This window comes from Zerene cesonia, chromosome 1 (genome assembly GCF_012273895.1).
Source record: "Zerene cesonia ecotype Mississippi chromosome 1, Zerene_cesonia_1.1, whole genome shotgun sequence".
Classification (NCBI taxonomy): Eukaryota; Metazoa; Arthropoda; class Insecta; order Lepidoptera; family Pieridae; genus Zerene; species Zerene cesonia.
In genome coordinates, this window is record NC_052102.1 from 11,132,090 (window position 1) to 11,146,026 (window position 13,937).

The window sequence follows — 13,937 nt, forward strand, 5'->3', positions numbered from 1 at the left end:
GGATAACCAAAACCATTATATTTAAACATGTTACAAACAGCTTTCACTAATGATAGACATCAATGTTATACTGTTTACCCATCTCGTATCAATCTGCCCTCTAGTGCATGCGCGGTGTAGAAACAAGGATCATTCTTCATTTAATTTATACATTTGGCTAGTATGTTAGTTAGGTATTTATGTCGCTTTCTAAATATAAAGCTCGTAAAATTAAATGAAATAGAAACTACTTAATTCTTAGTTTAAAAATATTTTCTAGTGATTTTTTTTTACAGTGATAAAACAAGTTTCGCACACGAGCTGCAGAGCCAACTGGAAGAGGCGCAGGCGCGCGGCGCCGCGCTGTGCGACGAGACGCGGCACGCGCTGTGCGCCGTGAGGCGCTGCCTCGCGCGCCACGGCCGCCGCCAGCGGGACCAGGACGATAAGATCAAGCGACAAGAGACCTTAATACGAACGCTGCAGAGCTCACAGACCGAGAGCGCGCGGATGAATGAGCCGTGCTGTTCCAAATCCATAGATATGCGATGTATAAGTGCGAGCGAGAGGGGTAGCTCGCGAGGCTGTAATGGGATGAGCGGGAGCGAGATAGGTAGCAGTGCGCCGCCTCCTACGCCGCCGCGAAGGCTATTGCGGAAGAAACAGTTTCAAGTGGACACGGTAAGCAATAAAGTTGTAGCTAAATCATGTGGTCCAAAATCAAACAATATTAGTATACTTTCATATTGTTCTAGTCGTGTAGTTGCAGCGTCAGACGCGTTAGCGGTACACAGACGAGACGAAGCGAAGACGATGACTGTGCGCACGGTTGCAACGTGCGGTATGTGGTAGGTTCCTCGATTCTATATGAAACTAATTATTTAATTTTTTATATATTTTTGAGGTAGAAATTGTAGTTTCTGTTTGTATAATTTTAAATAATTGTGTTGTGTAAATATAATCATTTCCTATTGCAATCATAAAGACCGAAACAAAAAGTGGTTAACTCGTTATTATAAATCGTCGAATAAGTTCTTAATTAAAAACCAATATGCTTTTTTTTGTGTAACTTTTATTGACCACTTATTGACCGGCTCCCAGCGCGAAGCGTCGTCCCCGGACGAGCTGCTGGAGCGAGTGGAGCGCGCGCACGAGGCGCTCGCGCTCGCGCACCGCCGCTGGGCCGCGCGCGCGCCGCGCCCCGCCGCCGCGCACGCCGCCCCACCGCGCCCCGCCCCGCGCCATTGACCACGACAGTTATAATGGGGGACTTTAATATTATAAAGAAAGCTACAATAATAGGATGTGCATTGCGTGATGAAAAACAAAAGATTTAGGATTATTTGATGATGTGTGCTTGGGTATTCTTAATGCATTATTTTTTTAAAAGGCTATAATTACTTATATCATTATTTATTTTAATGAATAATTAGTTGTCTTTGACGAGTATTGTTAACAATTATTATAATAAAACGGGTAATTTTTGAATTCGCATTTATTTTACTGTAACAGTATTTGCTAGTCGATTAGTGCGTGATTAATTATTTATTAATACGTTATATTTTAATAAACTTGTTACGTTTTAATGTTTTGTGTTTTCTTTTTACTTTGTATTCAAAAGTACTAGCTAAATGTCCCATTCTTATTACAGTACCCTTACCTCCGTACTCTAAGGAAATTCCCACAGGAATGAGATATTTAGAGCAGTATAAAGTGGTGGCAGTGCGCACCTGCCTCTCCCACAAAGCGCTTTTAAACTCTTATAACTGTTCTATGACTGCGACTTAGTTTCATCGAACCCTTGGTTTTTGCGTGATGCTTAAACAGACAAATTTTTAATCACATTTCGAGTTCGTTATAAATCTAGTAACACTCCCTGTTATTTTTTTTAAGATTTTTAATGTTGAGAGATCCTTTTACAGATTTGTTATATTTTTAAATTAAATTCTGATTTCCGTGGGCGAGTTACCCATGATAACGTTCATACAGACATATTTTTATATTTGTATTATTGCTAAGCTTTAATTACTCTTACTTAATCGGCTCACGTAAAAAATAATGATCTTAGGGCATACTATTTTTTAACATACTCAACTAGCCTTTGCCCGCGGCTTCGCACGCGTTAAATTCCGAGTAGTTTAATAGATGTTATAATACATATAAACCTTGCTCTTGAATCATTCTATCTATTAAAAAAAACGCTATCAAAATCCATTGCGTAGTTTTAAAGATTTAAGCGAACATAGGGACAAAGGGCAGAAAAAAGGGCTTTGTTTTATACTATGTAGTGAGGTAAGCTAGATCTAAGAAGGTACCCAATAAATAAAACACATTCTGAGTAAAAAAGATCAAAAATTTATTTACATAATCACAAAATAAACAAACTCAATTTCGCTATCTACGTCTATAAATATATATTTATATTCAACAATATTAAAGCTTAAAACACGCTCAGTATGTTTCATAAAGCAATCTTAACAACTACACTGTAATTATTGCAAATTGCAAGGTAAATGGAAAATAAATACTCCATCTCTTTCTTTTGCTTTGAATTATGTGAAACGGCATGCATTAGCATGTAAGCAATTGTGCTAGTGTTTCAGAAGTTTTCGTATTGCTAGAAATATAAGCCCCGTCACATTCGAAGTACAGAGTAAGTGCTTGGCACTAAGTTTGTGACACAAAACGATTAAATATTATTAAATGACTTAATTGAAAATAATTAAGATATTTTTTTTACATATTGACGATTTAGTATGTGGTCTGCGGGGAAAAACTGTAATATATCTTTGATCCAATCATAAATACATATGAAATATGTATACGACAAGAGACAGAACCATTTTTTGTCCCTTAATATTTAAATGAGTCAAAATAACTAGAGTTCATTCAGACGCAAAGAATATGTCAAAATACGCGCCAACAGACACCTGACATTAGACTTACTCGAATTCGCATGTTGTCTCTCTCGTGCATGAGCATTCATATAGCTTGCTTACTCATTCACTCTGTTTATGTTTGGCACAGTTTATAATGTAATGCGACTTAAAGATCAACAAACGAATAATAAGTTTCTTATAAGACTCATTTTGAGATTTTTTTTTCGCAGTTTTATCAATCTGCAGCTTTCGTCAGTTCCCACAATTTTGTCCGTATCACATTATACCCGTAATTGACAAGATTGAAAATTAAAACAGACCAATATACGCTATTTTATATATTAAATTACAAACTAAAAAAATATATGTACAATTAAAATATGACTAAGAAACATTCCATTATTTGGAAGTGGGAGGAGTTAATGTTATTTGGGTATAAGCTAAAATTATTTTATTATAAGGTTCAAAGTTAAGTCTTTCTAATCCATTTAATTACTATGTGACTGATGTTTTTCGTGCTTCTTGATTTTGTGAATACTTGTATTTCCAGTGAATTTTTATTACTATAGTTTTTCTAAGTGCTGATAGGTCTATGGTATATGCTCAATAAAATGACGCTAAACTTTGTCATTGTTGGATTATTGCCATATAATAACTTCCAGAGGGAATTAAATTCTAAGTAATTTAATTTATTTTAGCTTTATTAAATCAACATTTATATAATTTGATGTAATTAAAACTCAGTATATATCGCAGTTATATTGACAATTGTTTTAATATGTTAAAGCATGCCTATTAAATAGGTTCATGAACGTATCAATTTACTCAAATAAAATAAATAATTCTAAAATTAATGCATCAATGAATGTACTTTCAATTTGCGTATGCGTCGTGTGTGTGTGCGTGTGTGTGTGTGTGTGTGTTTGTGTGGTTAGAAGATGTGTGCGCACACATCTTTATTTTATTCATATTGGAATGGTAAACGAATGAAAAGTTCCAGTAGAACGTATAATATCGCTTCTACCAGAGTATTAAGAACATACATGAGTAGGGTTACACAAGTGACAACTTTAGCCCGGCCGCTTAGCGTTGGGGATTATCGTATGTGTGCGTGATCGAAACGAGAGTCCAGTTGTGTGTGTGCGAGTGTGTATGTGTGTGTGTGTGTGTGTGTGTCTGAGAGTGTGTGTGTCACTTGTTCCAGCCGCGCCAGATGGAGGCGATGGAGGCGGCGGCCGAGGTGACCAGCGAGGGCGCGGCCGGCGGGCTGCTGCTCGCCTCCTCCAGCTCCAGCTGCAATGGCCACATGTTTTCATGTAATAGAGCAAAGCAGAGATTTTAACGATGGTATCACTTTAATTTGTCCACATTTCACTAAAATATCAATCGCTGAACGATCGTTATTTTCACTACTCAGTAGTTTTCTTAACGGATAACTAGGAGCCGCTTTAGTGTTTTATAATTTTTGAATATAATCTATCTACAAGAACAGTATGAAAACCAAAACATCAAATTTTAATTATTAAATTAGTCATCAGTCATTTATTAATGTATATATATATATAGCAGTGATGCAGGCAGTAATAGTATTTTATACGATAGCGACGGTAAATTAGGTTTTTATGGAAATCGAGGAATTAAGATAATAGGCTCGACAGAACACAGTGAGGGTTTTAGTCGGTAGGAATCCGACATAGCTCATTGTTCCTTTTCAGGGCCGTGGGTATGCAAGATTTCCCCACAAAATAAGGCTGCAAGGATAGGAGATTTAGGAAGTGGAGAGTGGGCAAGTGGGACGGTAGAACCTGCGCGGAGTCAGGTCAGGAGAGAAAATGAAAAGGGCGACAAGGAGAGGAGGTTTAGGCAGTAGGGGGTGGGCAGGTGGGCAGGTGGGCAGGTGGGACGCACCTGCGCGGAGTCGGGCCAGGAGAGGTGCTCGGGCGGCTCGGGCTCGTCGGGCTCGGCCTCCGCGCCCAGCGCGCCCGCCCACGACGCGTACGCGCTCTCCGACACGCGCGCCCGCACGCTGCGCACACACCACGTACTTTAATGGACATGTCTTATGTGTTTTAACACGTAAATGTCAATAGAGGGCGCTGATCGTGTTTGAGACGCACTAGCGAAGTTGTTTCATGATTAAAGATAAGAATTCACGAATGTGTGTGTGTGATTTCTGCCCGGTGGCGGTTGTACATTATATTATTAATTTTCGTTTTACAATATCAACCAGTCAATAATTAAATTGACCTAGTGATAAAGTGTATTCAGTTAATCTGTTAATTGGGCGAATCTTTTTATTTTTTAGAATTTTTATTCTCATTAAACCTTAATGTTAATTACATAATTATACTTATATAAAGAAGTTAAAGATACACAAAGTTAGAGACACCTTCGAATGTAATGCATTCTTTGTCTAGAGACCCAGTGATGTTTGCCTGTGTAATATGTTGCACGGCGTGTGATACCCTTTGAATGGCGTATAAACCGCGTTGCTACGTGTGGATTATGTATGGTGAAGCTTGTACTATGTATAATGTGACGAGTGCGATGAGTTTTCTTGGGTGTGACAATTTTTGTATCGTGGGTTTCACGAGCCGTGCGTAACTTGTATTATTTGTCAGTATTTGCGTATTTTGTGTCAGTTATTGTGTTACATGGCGTCTCAGAAGTGTTGTGTCGCGTGTGTTATGTTTCGGTGTTGTTTTTTTATGGCATATTATGTGTAATGTGTGTCGTAGTTTATTGTTTGGTAAGTGTCTTGAATGGATTTGTGTGTTGTGTTTACGTGTTGGCGCGCATGGTGACGTGAGCTGCGGTGTGTGGGGGGGACGCACCAGCCGAGCGCGGGCTCGTCGGCGGCGGCGGCGGCGGCGAGCGCGTGCAGCGCGGCGAGCCCGCGCGCGGGGGGCGCGGCGCGCAGCGCGGCGCGCGCGCACACGGCGCCGCCCGCCGCCGCCACGCGCCGCCACGCCCAGCGCCAGCGCAGCGCGCCGCCCTCCGCCACCTCGCTGGAAACGAGCGGAGATTACAATCGTCAGTATATCACGTGAAGCTCCATTTTTAATTTTACAAAACCATTTTTGGTACTTTACGACACTTAAAACTTTAAGGTACGCGTAGTTACAAACGCAGTTACATACTTGTGAGCCGTCATTGGATGGAATAGGATTCAAATGGAAATAAATGACCGAAAAAATACATAGCGGGCTGAGATTGGAGCCTGACCCGAGCGCGATGGCGTGCGGCAGGCGCACGTCGAGCGTCCAGGCGAGCAGCGCCAGCAGCTGCGCGCACAGGCCGAGCGCGGCGCTGCTGCGGTGCAGCGGGTTGGCCCACGGCGCCACGCCGCCCGCCTCCGCCTTCGCCGACGCTGTATCGACACCAATTTGACAATTTATCATACATTTTTCTAGTGAATAACAGAAAATTGTGTACGCATCAACGAAAAGATATGAAAATTCATATTATACTAGCTGCGCCCCGCGGTTTCACCCGCGTAAGTCCATATCCCGTAGGTATATCTTGATAAAAAGTTGCCTATATGTTATTCCAGTTGTCCAGCTATCTACATACCAAATTTCATTGCAACCGGTTCAGTAATTTTTGCGTGAAAAAGCATCAAACACACACACATCCTAAAAAAATTTCGCATTAATAATATTAATATGAAGGATTTGATAAAATATCCAAATAAATATTTACTCTATAAAATATATATGCATTGTTATATCAAATGTCAGAACAGATGTCTTAACTTACCCCAAGCCTGAACATTAGAATAGTCCCCGTCAACATCAATATATGGAGCTACAATGTGCAGCTGGGGTCTTCTCGGTGGTTCTTCCTCAGCATCATCACCAACAAACTCCATATCTTCTATGCTGTCACTGTAATTGATAAAATTTTCCATTAATAGAGTCATTAACATTACAAACTTTTTTGTATTAAAATCGTACCTGGAATCATAACTGATATATACTGGGAAGATATATCTAGTCAGCTGCCGTATTCTAGAGCGCCTCAATGCCGCCAGCGTCTGCGCCTGATCATTGAACGTACTGATTTTCTTTTGCAGCTCAAATTGTTGTGACTGAGCATGCTTTCCCAAGCTCGACACTCGCTTTTGATACCTTGGCAATTTCAACCTTAACTCATTGTTATAAGTCACTAAATCACTCAGTTCCTTTTTTATTGCACTAATATTGTCCTTTCTTTGGTCTATAGCTAAACGTAACAAGTTTAACTTGTCCCTGGACCTCTTTGTTTCTGTCACCAGGATGTCCTTTTTTATTTTTGGTGCTAGCAACTTTTCACATCTGTCCAATATATGCTGCCTATTTAACTTTAATCTCATTAACTTTACTTGCTTGTCGGAGAATCTGAAAGTTGAAATGATAATAATATATACTATATGATACCTAAATGAGTTGAGAAATTTTGAAAGAACAGAAAAAATTTGATCACGAGGCAGGATTCGAACCTGCGTTTCTTGCCTAACCGTAGCAACGCCTAGCCTCTCGGCAACGCCTAGCTTCTAGGCACATGAAACCGAAAGAGTAGAAGAAATTCGATTACTGTGGCAGGATCACGGGTGGCCGAGAGGCTAGGCGTTGCTACGGTTAGGCAAGAAACGCAGGTTCGAATCCTGCCTCATGATCAAATTTTTTCTATTCTTTCAAAATTTCTCATTTATAAAAAGCATTTCAATGCTATAAAACTAAAAATTAAACTAAATGAGTTGTTCTGTTAATTATATTACATTTTAACGTAATAATATTATGTATTATATTGTTGTAATGATGGTTGTCAGAAATAATCAGATAAATCTTGAATTAATAAAGGAATGAAGCATACTCATTCTACATAGTCATGTGTCAGTGTGATGCATTTTGTCTTGTTGTTGGATATGAATAAAAAAAGTATGATTTCTTGTATGAGACTTTGTATGATATCCATACAATAAATCAATTATTGGAGCAGATTATATGCATCTATTTCATACTCAACAATGGGCTTCATGTTATGTCTATGTACTAAATTTAGAACTGTTTACGTGAGATTCTTATGAATTTTTTTATTTATGCTTCAAATCTATCCTCTGTTCCGAGTAGCATGTTAGTGTTCTGTCAATATTATCAATTATAGGTTACTGGTGCATGATAACAAATCCAAGGAAATGTAATTTAATTAAAACTATGAGGCCATATGTTTATTTCCGCAAACTGCGGCGTGAGTACATATAGGTATGTTATATTAATTTCATATAATAAATAAACGGTTACAGCATTAACCTTCATTTAGGTATATAAAACTATGAGTCATAATAAATAATAAAAATGCAAAAATCTTACTTATCTGAATAAGGCAATGACGAGTGCACGAAATTACCACTTCTCACACATTCTGCGCAATAGAAATTTCTTTTAACCGTGTAGCAAAGAACACATTTTGTATAATGTCCATCACTTTCTGTGGAGGAAACTCTAAAGTCCCGTGGCGCTTCACTTTCCGCTAAATAACTCATCGCTACACTATTACGAATTTCTCAAACATTGGATTGCAAAACCGCGATTGGAAATGAATACAAAAACCTGTCACTTTCAGCTGTGACGAGTGAAAGGTGTAAATGACAGATCCGCCAGCGACATTGACATTGACAAGCTCAGCAAATATTTACTATTTCATCACGGACAAGCATTTGATATCTTAATATAAGTGATAGTATTAGTTTATTTGTTTAGTGTGTAGAAAATAACGAATAAGTTAACAATAATATTACCAATAAACGACATCTAGCGATAAATTTATGTACAAATAAAGATCATAACAGGATGCTAGTTATGAAATAGTCACAGTAATCAAACATAGATGGCGTAATATGTATGTATGTATGTATATGTATGTTTAATATGTATATGTATATATATACATATTACGGTTTATGCAAGATGAAAGGGTCTACCTATGTGATATTTAGCGTTCCGTTTCAAAATACTATTACTGACGAGACCTTAGTACTAAGACTTTGCTGTCTTTGAGATAATTTACATTTTCGTATGATAAAAGGTAAAAGTAAAGTTTACTAGGTCATATATAGGATGATTTTATAAAGTAAATTTGAATCTATGTCATACTAGATTGGTATAAATTATTATTTATTGTAGACCAGCTTTCGACTATAGCCACGGCTTTGGCAGCGTAGTCCGTGGAATTGCTGGGATAAAAACAATCTTCTAATTCTATGTTCATTCTTGGGTTATAAACTATATATATAGTGAATTCCATTCGAATTTTCATGTTTAAAAAGTTATACTAAGTTTTTTTCTCAACCGTACAATAAACACATACAAACAAAACGTTGGTCCCGTACTAGATAAAATAATCAAAAAAATCCTAAAAAAATGTCTCACGTAATTTATGGACGCCCCCGTATATAAATTAATATTATTAGGGATCGTCAACGTTAAATTGAAGTTCAAGATTAATCAAATAATTTCATTAAACAACAAAAGCATATCAGCATTTATTAATATAATAGAAATATTTAAGAAATCTTGTGATAAGGGAGTAGGATATATTATTTTTTGTATGACACTTCAATAAAGCTGGATATAAATTCACGTCCACATGTATATTACTAGCTGTTCACTCGCGTGCTACCCGGGTAAAAAGTAGTCCATATGCTAATCCAGACTGTAATCTATATTTGTACAAAGTTTCATTCAGATGCGATAAGCTATTTTTACGTGCAAGAGTATCAAACATCCATACATAACTACAAACTTTCGCGTTCTTAAATTACGATATAGTACGATGTCATTGCTAAGAAGTTTTGTAATCCTACTAATGTTATAAATACGAAAGTTTTTAAGCATGTGTGTGTGTTTGTTGCTCTTTCACGCAAAAACTACTGAACCGATTGCAATGAAATTTGGTACGTAGATAGCTGGACCACTGGAATAACATATAGGCAACTTTTTATCCTGATATTCCAACGGAATACGGACTTACGCGGATGAAACTGCGGGGCGCAGCTAGTATTTTATAAAATGTAGGTAGGTACTTACAGTCAGTATACATAAACGTTTAAAACCCACTGTATGTAAATTGTATTCTTTCGTGCGTTGATAATATGATAATAATATGATGCGATAGTGTAAAAGCACAGGAAAGGAGCGAGTGCTCGGAAACGCTCCATAAAATAACATCCGTCAGGTAGATGGAGACCACTTAATTTATCCCGGGTTTTTATTAAAATCGTGTGGAATATGCGACGGGCGGTCCGTTCGTTAGAGACTGTGATTGCGGGCTTGCTAATGGAATTAATAATTCACCACATCACGTGAAAAAAATCACCCTCACCGCAGAAGCACACATTGAAACACTTTGAAATATTTGATGATGGAAATATAGGACGCTGTGTTCCGGAATTTGTTAATTTAATTGAATTCATTACTTGTATGTATCTATTATTTATACAGTACATTTTTGAAAATATCGGAAAATGAAACTGAAAATGCCTGTTTCGCTGTACAATAAAAAAAAAATTAATGGATTAAAAATTAATAAAAAAATATTAACATATTTATCGACCTAAAATCAAAGAAAGTGAGTAAAGAGTAAAAGTCATAAAATCGTAGTTACAATACTTGCAATAGGTACTCTAAATAAATGACTCTCTCAAAATAAATATAAAATATTGCGCTGTTACATTAAATATATTTCAAGATTAAAAACATTTTTTCACGAAGAACGAAACAGAAATGTAGGTAATCTTACTACTTCATAATTAGTATTTAAAACAATATAACCTCACATTTATACGGTTTTTCTCTGTAAAAATACGAGAACGGACCACACATTTATATAATTGAGAACATTGGGTGTTTTTAAATGTGCCGTGTAATAGTCTGTGGTTTGTAAGGGAATATGTCCCGGGACAATGGGCCAAAGGTTTTATGGCACAGCCCGGGGGCGCATAAAAATGATTTATACAATCACTGCGGTATCTTAATCCGTTCTTTGTAGTGTAAGTTTATACGTTTGTGATTTTTTATTAAACCCAACATTAGGTTACAAAAGGTTATCAAAATTTTCCATCGAACGTTTCAATATATAAATAGTCTACCCACTCGTACTCGATTCAGACTGATTTTGTTTGAGTGAACGAATATCCTCAAAAATAACATGAAAAACGTATTATTATGAAGTGAACATAAAAATAAATATTTCCTTTTACAATAACTAAGACTGTAGATAATAATTAATACAATGCAAGATATACCTTAGCAATTTAATTAAAATTTAACGATGAAGGAAGGTTCGGCTTAATTCAATAAAACATTTACTTGAAATGGAAGTTTCACTTCTCAGTTATTATTAACTCTACAAATTCATCCAATTTTAAATACGTTCTGCCAACAAAAATATTATTACAATGAATGCATTTTAAGGGGGTGTATGCACGAGACGATTAACTGGTATTTTTTGAAGTTTATTGCATGCTAAATTAAATTGAGATGTATAATAAGTTCTACTAATCCTACTTCCTACTAATATTATAAACGCGAAAGTTTGTAAGGATGTGTGTGTGTTTGTAGCTCTTTCACGCAAAAACTACTGAACCGATTGCAATGAAATTTGGTACGTAGACAGCTGGACAACTGGAATATCATATAAAGCCACTTTTAATCCTGATATTCTTATGGGATATGGACTCACGCGGGGGAAACCGCGGGGCGCAGCAAGTATGCCATAAAACTACTATTCAATATGAACACATTATGACCACATCATTTATATTAAGATAATATAAAGTTGGAAGATAAGTCGCATTTGATTTCTACTTGTCCAGTTAAGTACATATCGTAGTTAATATCTCCATTTATAAAAATGACTGATACATTTATTTATTCACAGTGTAAGAATGAATCGCATATTTGATATCCATATTTCCGAACGAAACTAACATCATATCACACTTATAAAACTGAAATGATTTCATTAAACTGTTAGATCGCAACTTCGTTCCAAAATCGCCCCTACTCACTTTGCCTAAACGTCAACCAGCGTAAAAAACGTATTAAAAAGTTAAACTGTACGTTCGCAGTGCCTTTATTTGTTCAATTTCATTTAAAGTTAACTGTAAGTGGAGCGAACTCGCCCTGTAATGCAGTAAATAAGATTGAATTTAGATCGTTAGATTTTGTTATAAAACGATTTTATGGCCGCATTGGAGGGACGACATTAAATTGAAGATATCATCAATTTAAACGTCCAATGTTTTCTAAGTTACGTTACATTACGTTAAAGTAATGGAGATGTAATATTTATTTTTAACATATGCACGTTTTTATTTAATCTGAAAATATTATCTATTGATCCAAGCAATACCTTAACATTAAGAATATCATAAAGCTCCAAATCATTACATAGTATAAAGCAATGTCGCTTCCCGCATCTATCCCTATGTAGTCCCTGTGCTTTGATTTTGATGGGTTTTTTTAAAGAGATTCAAGAGGAAGGTTTTTGTATAACAAGATTTATATATGTTAACATTTAAACCAGCTGCTTGCCTGTCTTCTTTTTGAACAGACACCGAAAACACAATAGTTCTACGTTTATTTTTAATTCCAATCCATTTTATTTTATATGGCAAACGTATCGATCACAGAGACTTGGGTGTTACTTCGCGGGACATTACTATCCAATCAACCTTCTTCAAACATAGATGAACGAAAGAAAATAAAGAGGGAACGATAGTCCGCTGTTAAGGATAAACAATTGTCGCGCTACGAATAAACAACATTATTTTTTTGGTATAATTCCACTATCTGGACCACGTGGTTTCTTCCACACCACATACACAACAGACTACTGTATACTTTGGTATTAACATTGTAAATATCTGTATTGTGTATAAAGAGCAAAATCCGTTTAGTAGTAAGATTGAATAAGATTACCACGACCGAATTATTGGATTTACTTATTTTATTATTGGTTTTATTTACAAATACCTTTTTATATTAGTAGATTCAAGTAATAGTCGCAAATTGGAGTTAATTTAGCAAACATTTTATGTATTTTGTTCATCAATAATAGAATATATTCAATATCCATTGCCTCATCCAGAGATAGTTTCGTGGTGTCCTTCCCGCGGTTATGAGAGGTATCATTACGGTTCGATCAGCAGCTCCACAGCCGGCAAATAGTTATTTACTTTCATTATTTGTCGCGGCGGGAAATATTGTGCCCTAACGCGAACTTTCTCGAACATATCTCCTTTACAGACATTCTCTAGAGTATATTCACCACGGAATGAGTTTTTTTAATGTAAATGTGGTTATGATAGCTCCAGACAATGGAATTCATAATAAATTATGTTCAAATTTTAAAACCTGATAGAATTAATGATATGGTCTCTGCTCTTGTACCAAGTATGTGTAAGGAAATTATTGAACCCTGGCTTTCCTAATCAGGATTATAAGATAAACTGATGAAATTATTATATGGAACCGGTAAGAAGTCAAAACCCGCCACCGGTTTAAAGTGGGTCAAAATCAAGTCTAAAGGAGTCGGTTCAACAAACAACAAGCAACAAACACGCAAACATAAAGTCGATTTTAACAAAAAGTCTATTTAAAATATTGTATTAATTTTTAGCACCTATATTTACAGTATAGTAGCGTAGAGTATGACTATATCGATAATTCATAACCTAATTGATGATATAAAGCTCCAATATAGATTTGCGTGTTTTGTTCAATTAAATAAGGTTATATTAATAACCACAAATAGCTCGCCTTAGCTCCCCTCAGGCGGATCTGGGCACAGTTTAAAAAAATAAATGACGTCACTCAAGAATAACGTAGCACTCTATTTGTGAGAAATTTTCCAAGCAAAGTGATATATACAATATGTTATAGATGAAATTGAAAAGATAAAGAGTTCCCATAGAAACTTACGTCGAGCCATAATCGTTGACGACGGTATAAATCTGTCCAGGAATTATTTACACGGCCGTGATAAACGCAGGTGGGGAGAGCGGGAGTTATAAGGTTTTTTATGGCGTCACTTTTT

The 13,937-nt window shown here is 36.4% G+C and overlaps 1 protein-coding gene across 1 annotated transcript in view; it reads right to left on the reverse strand.

Annotated features, from left to right (window-relative positions):
* Positions 1-2,311: 2,311 nt before the first annotated feature.
* Positions 2,312-13,937, reverse strand: part of LOC119838850 (beclin 1-associated autophagy-related key regulator) — a 21,948-nt gene continuing 10,322 nt past the window's right edge. The window contains exons 2-8 of the mRNA XM_038365027.1: positions 8,210-8,402; positions 6,815-7,237; positions 6,618-6,745; positions 6,084-6,228; positions 5,795-5,866; positions 4,767-4,884; positions 2,312-4,151 (exon numbers count right to left, since the gene is read on the reverse strand). Coding sequence (XP_038220955.1) covers positions 4,050-4,151; positions 4,767-4,884; positions 5,795-5,866; positions 6,084-6,228; positions 6,618-6,745; positions 6,815-7,237; positions 8,210-8,402 — 1,181 coding nt within the window. The 3' untranslated portion in view covers positions 2,312-4,049. The remainder of the gene's footprint in view (positions 4,152-4,766; positions 4,885-5,794; positions 5,867-6,083; positions 6,229-6,617; positions 6,746-6,814; positions 7,238-8,209; positions 8,403-13,937) is intronic.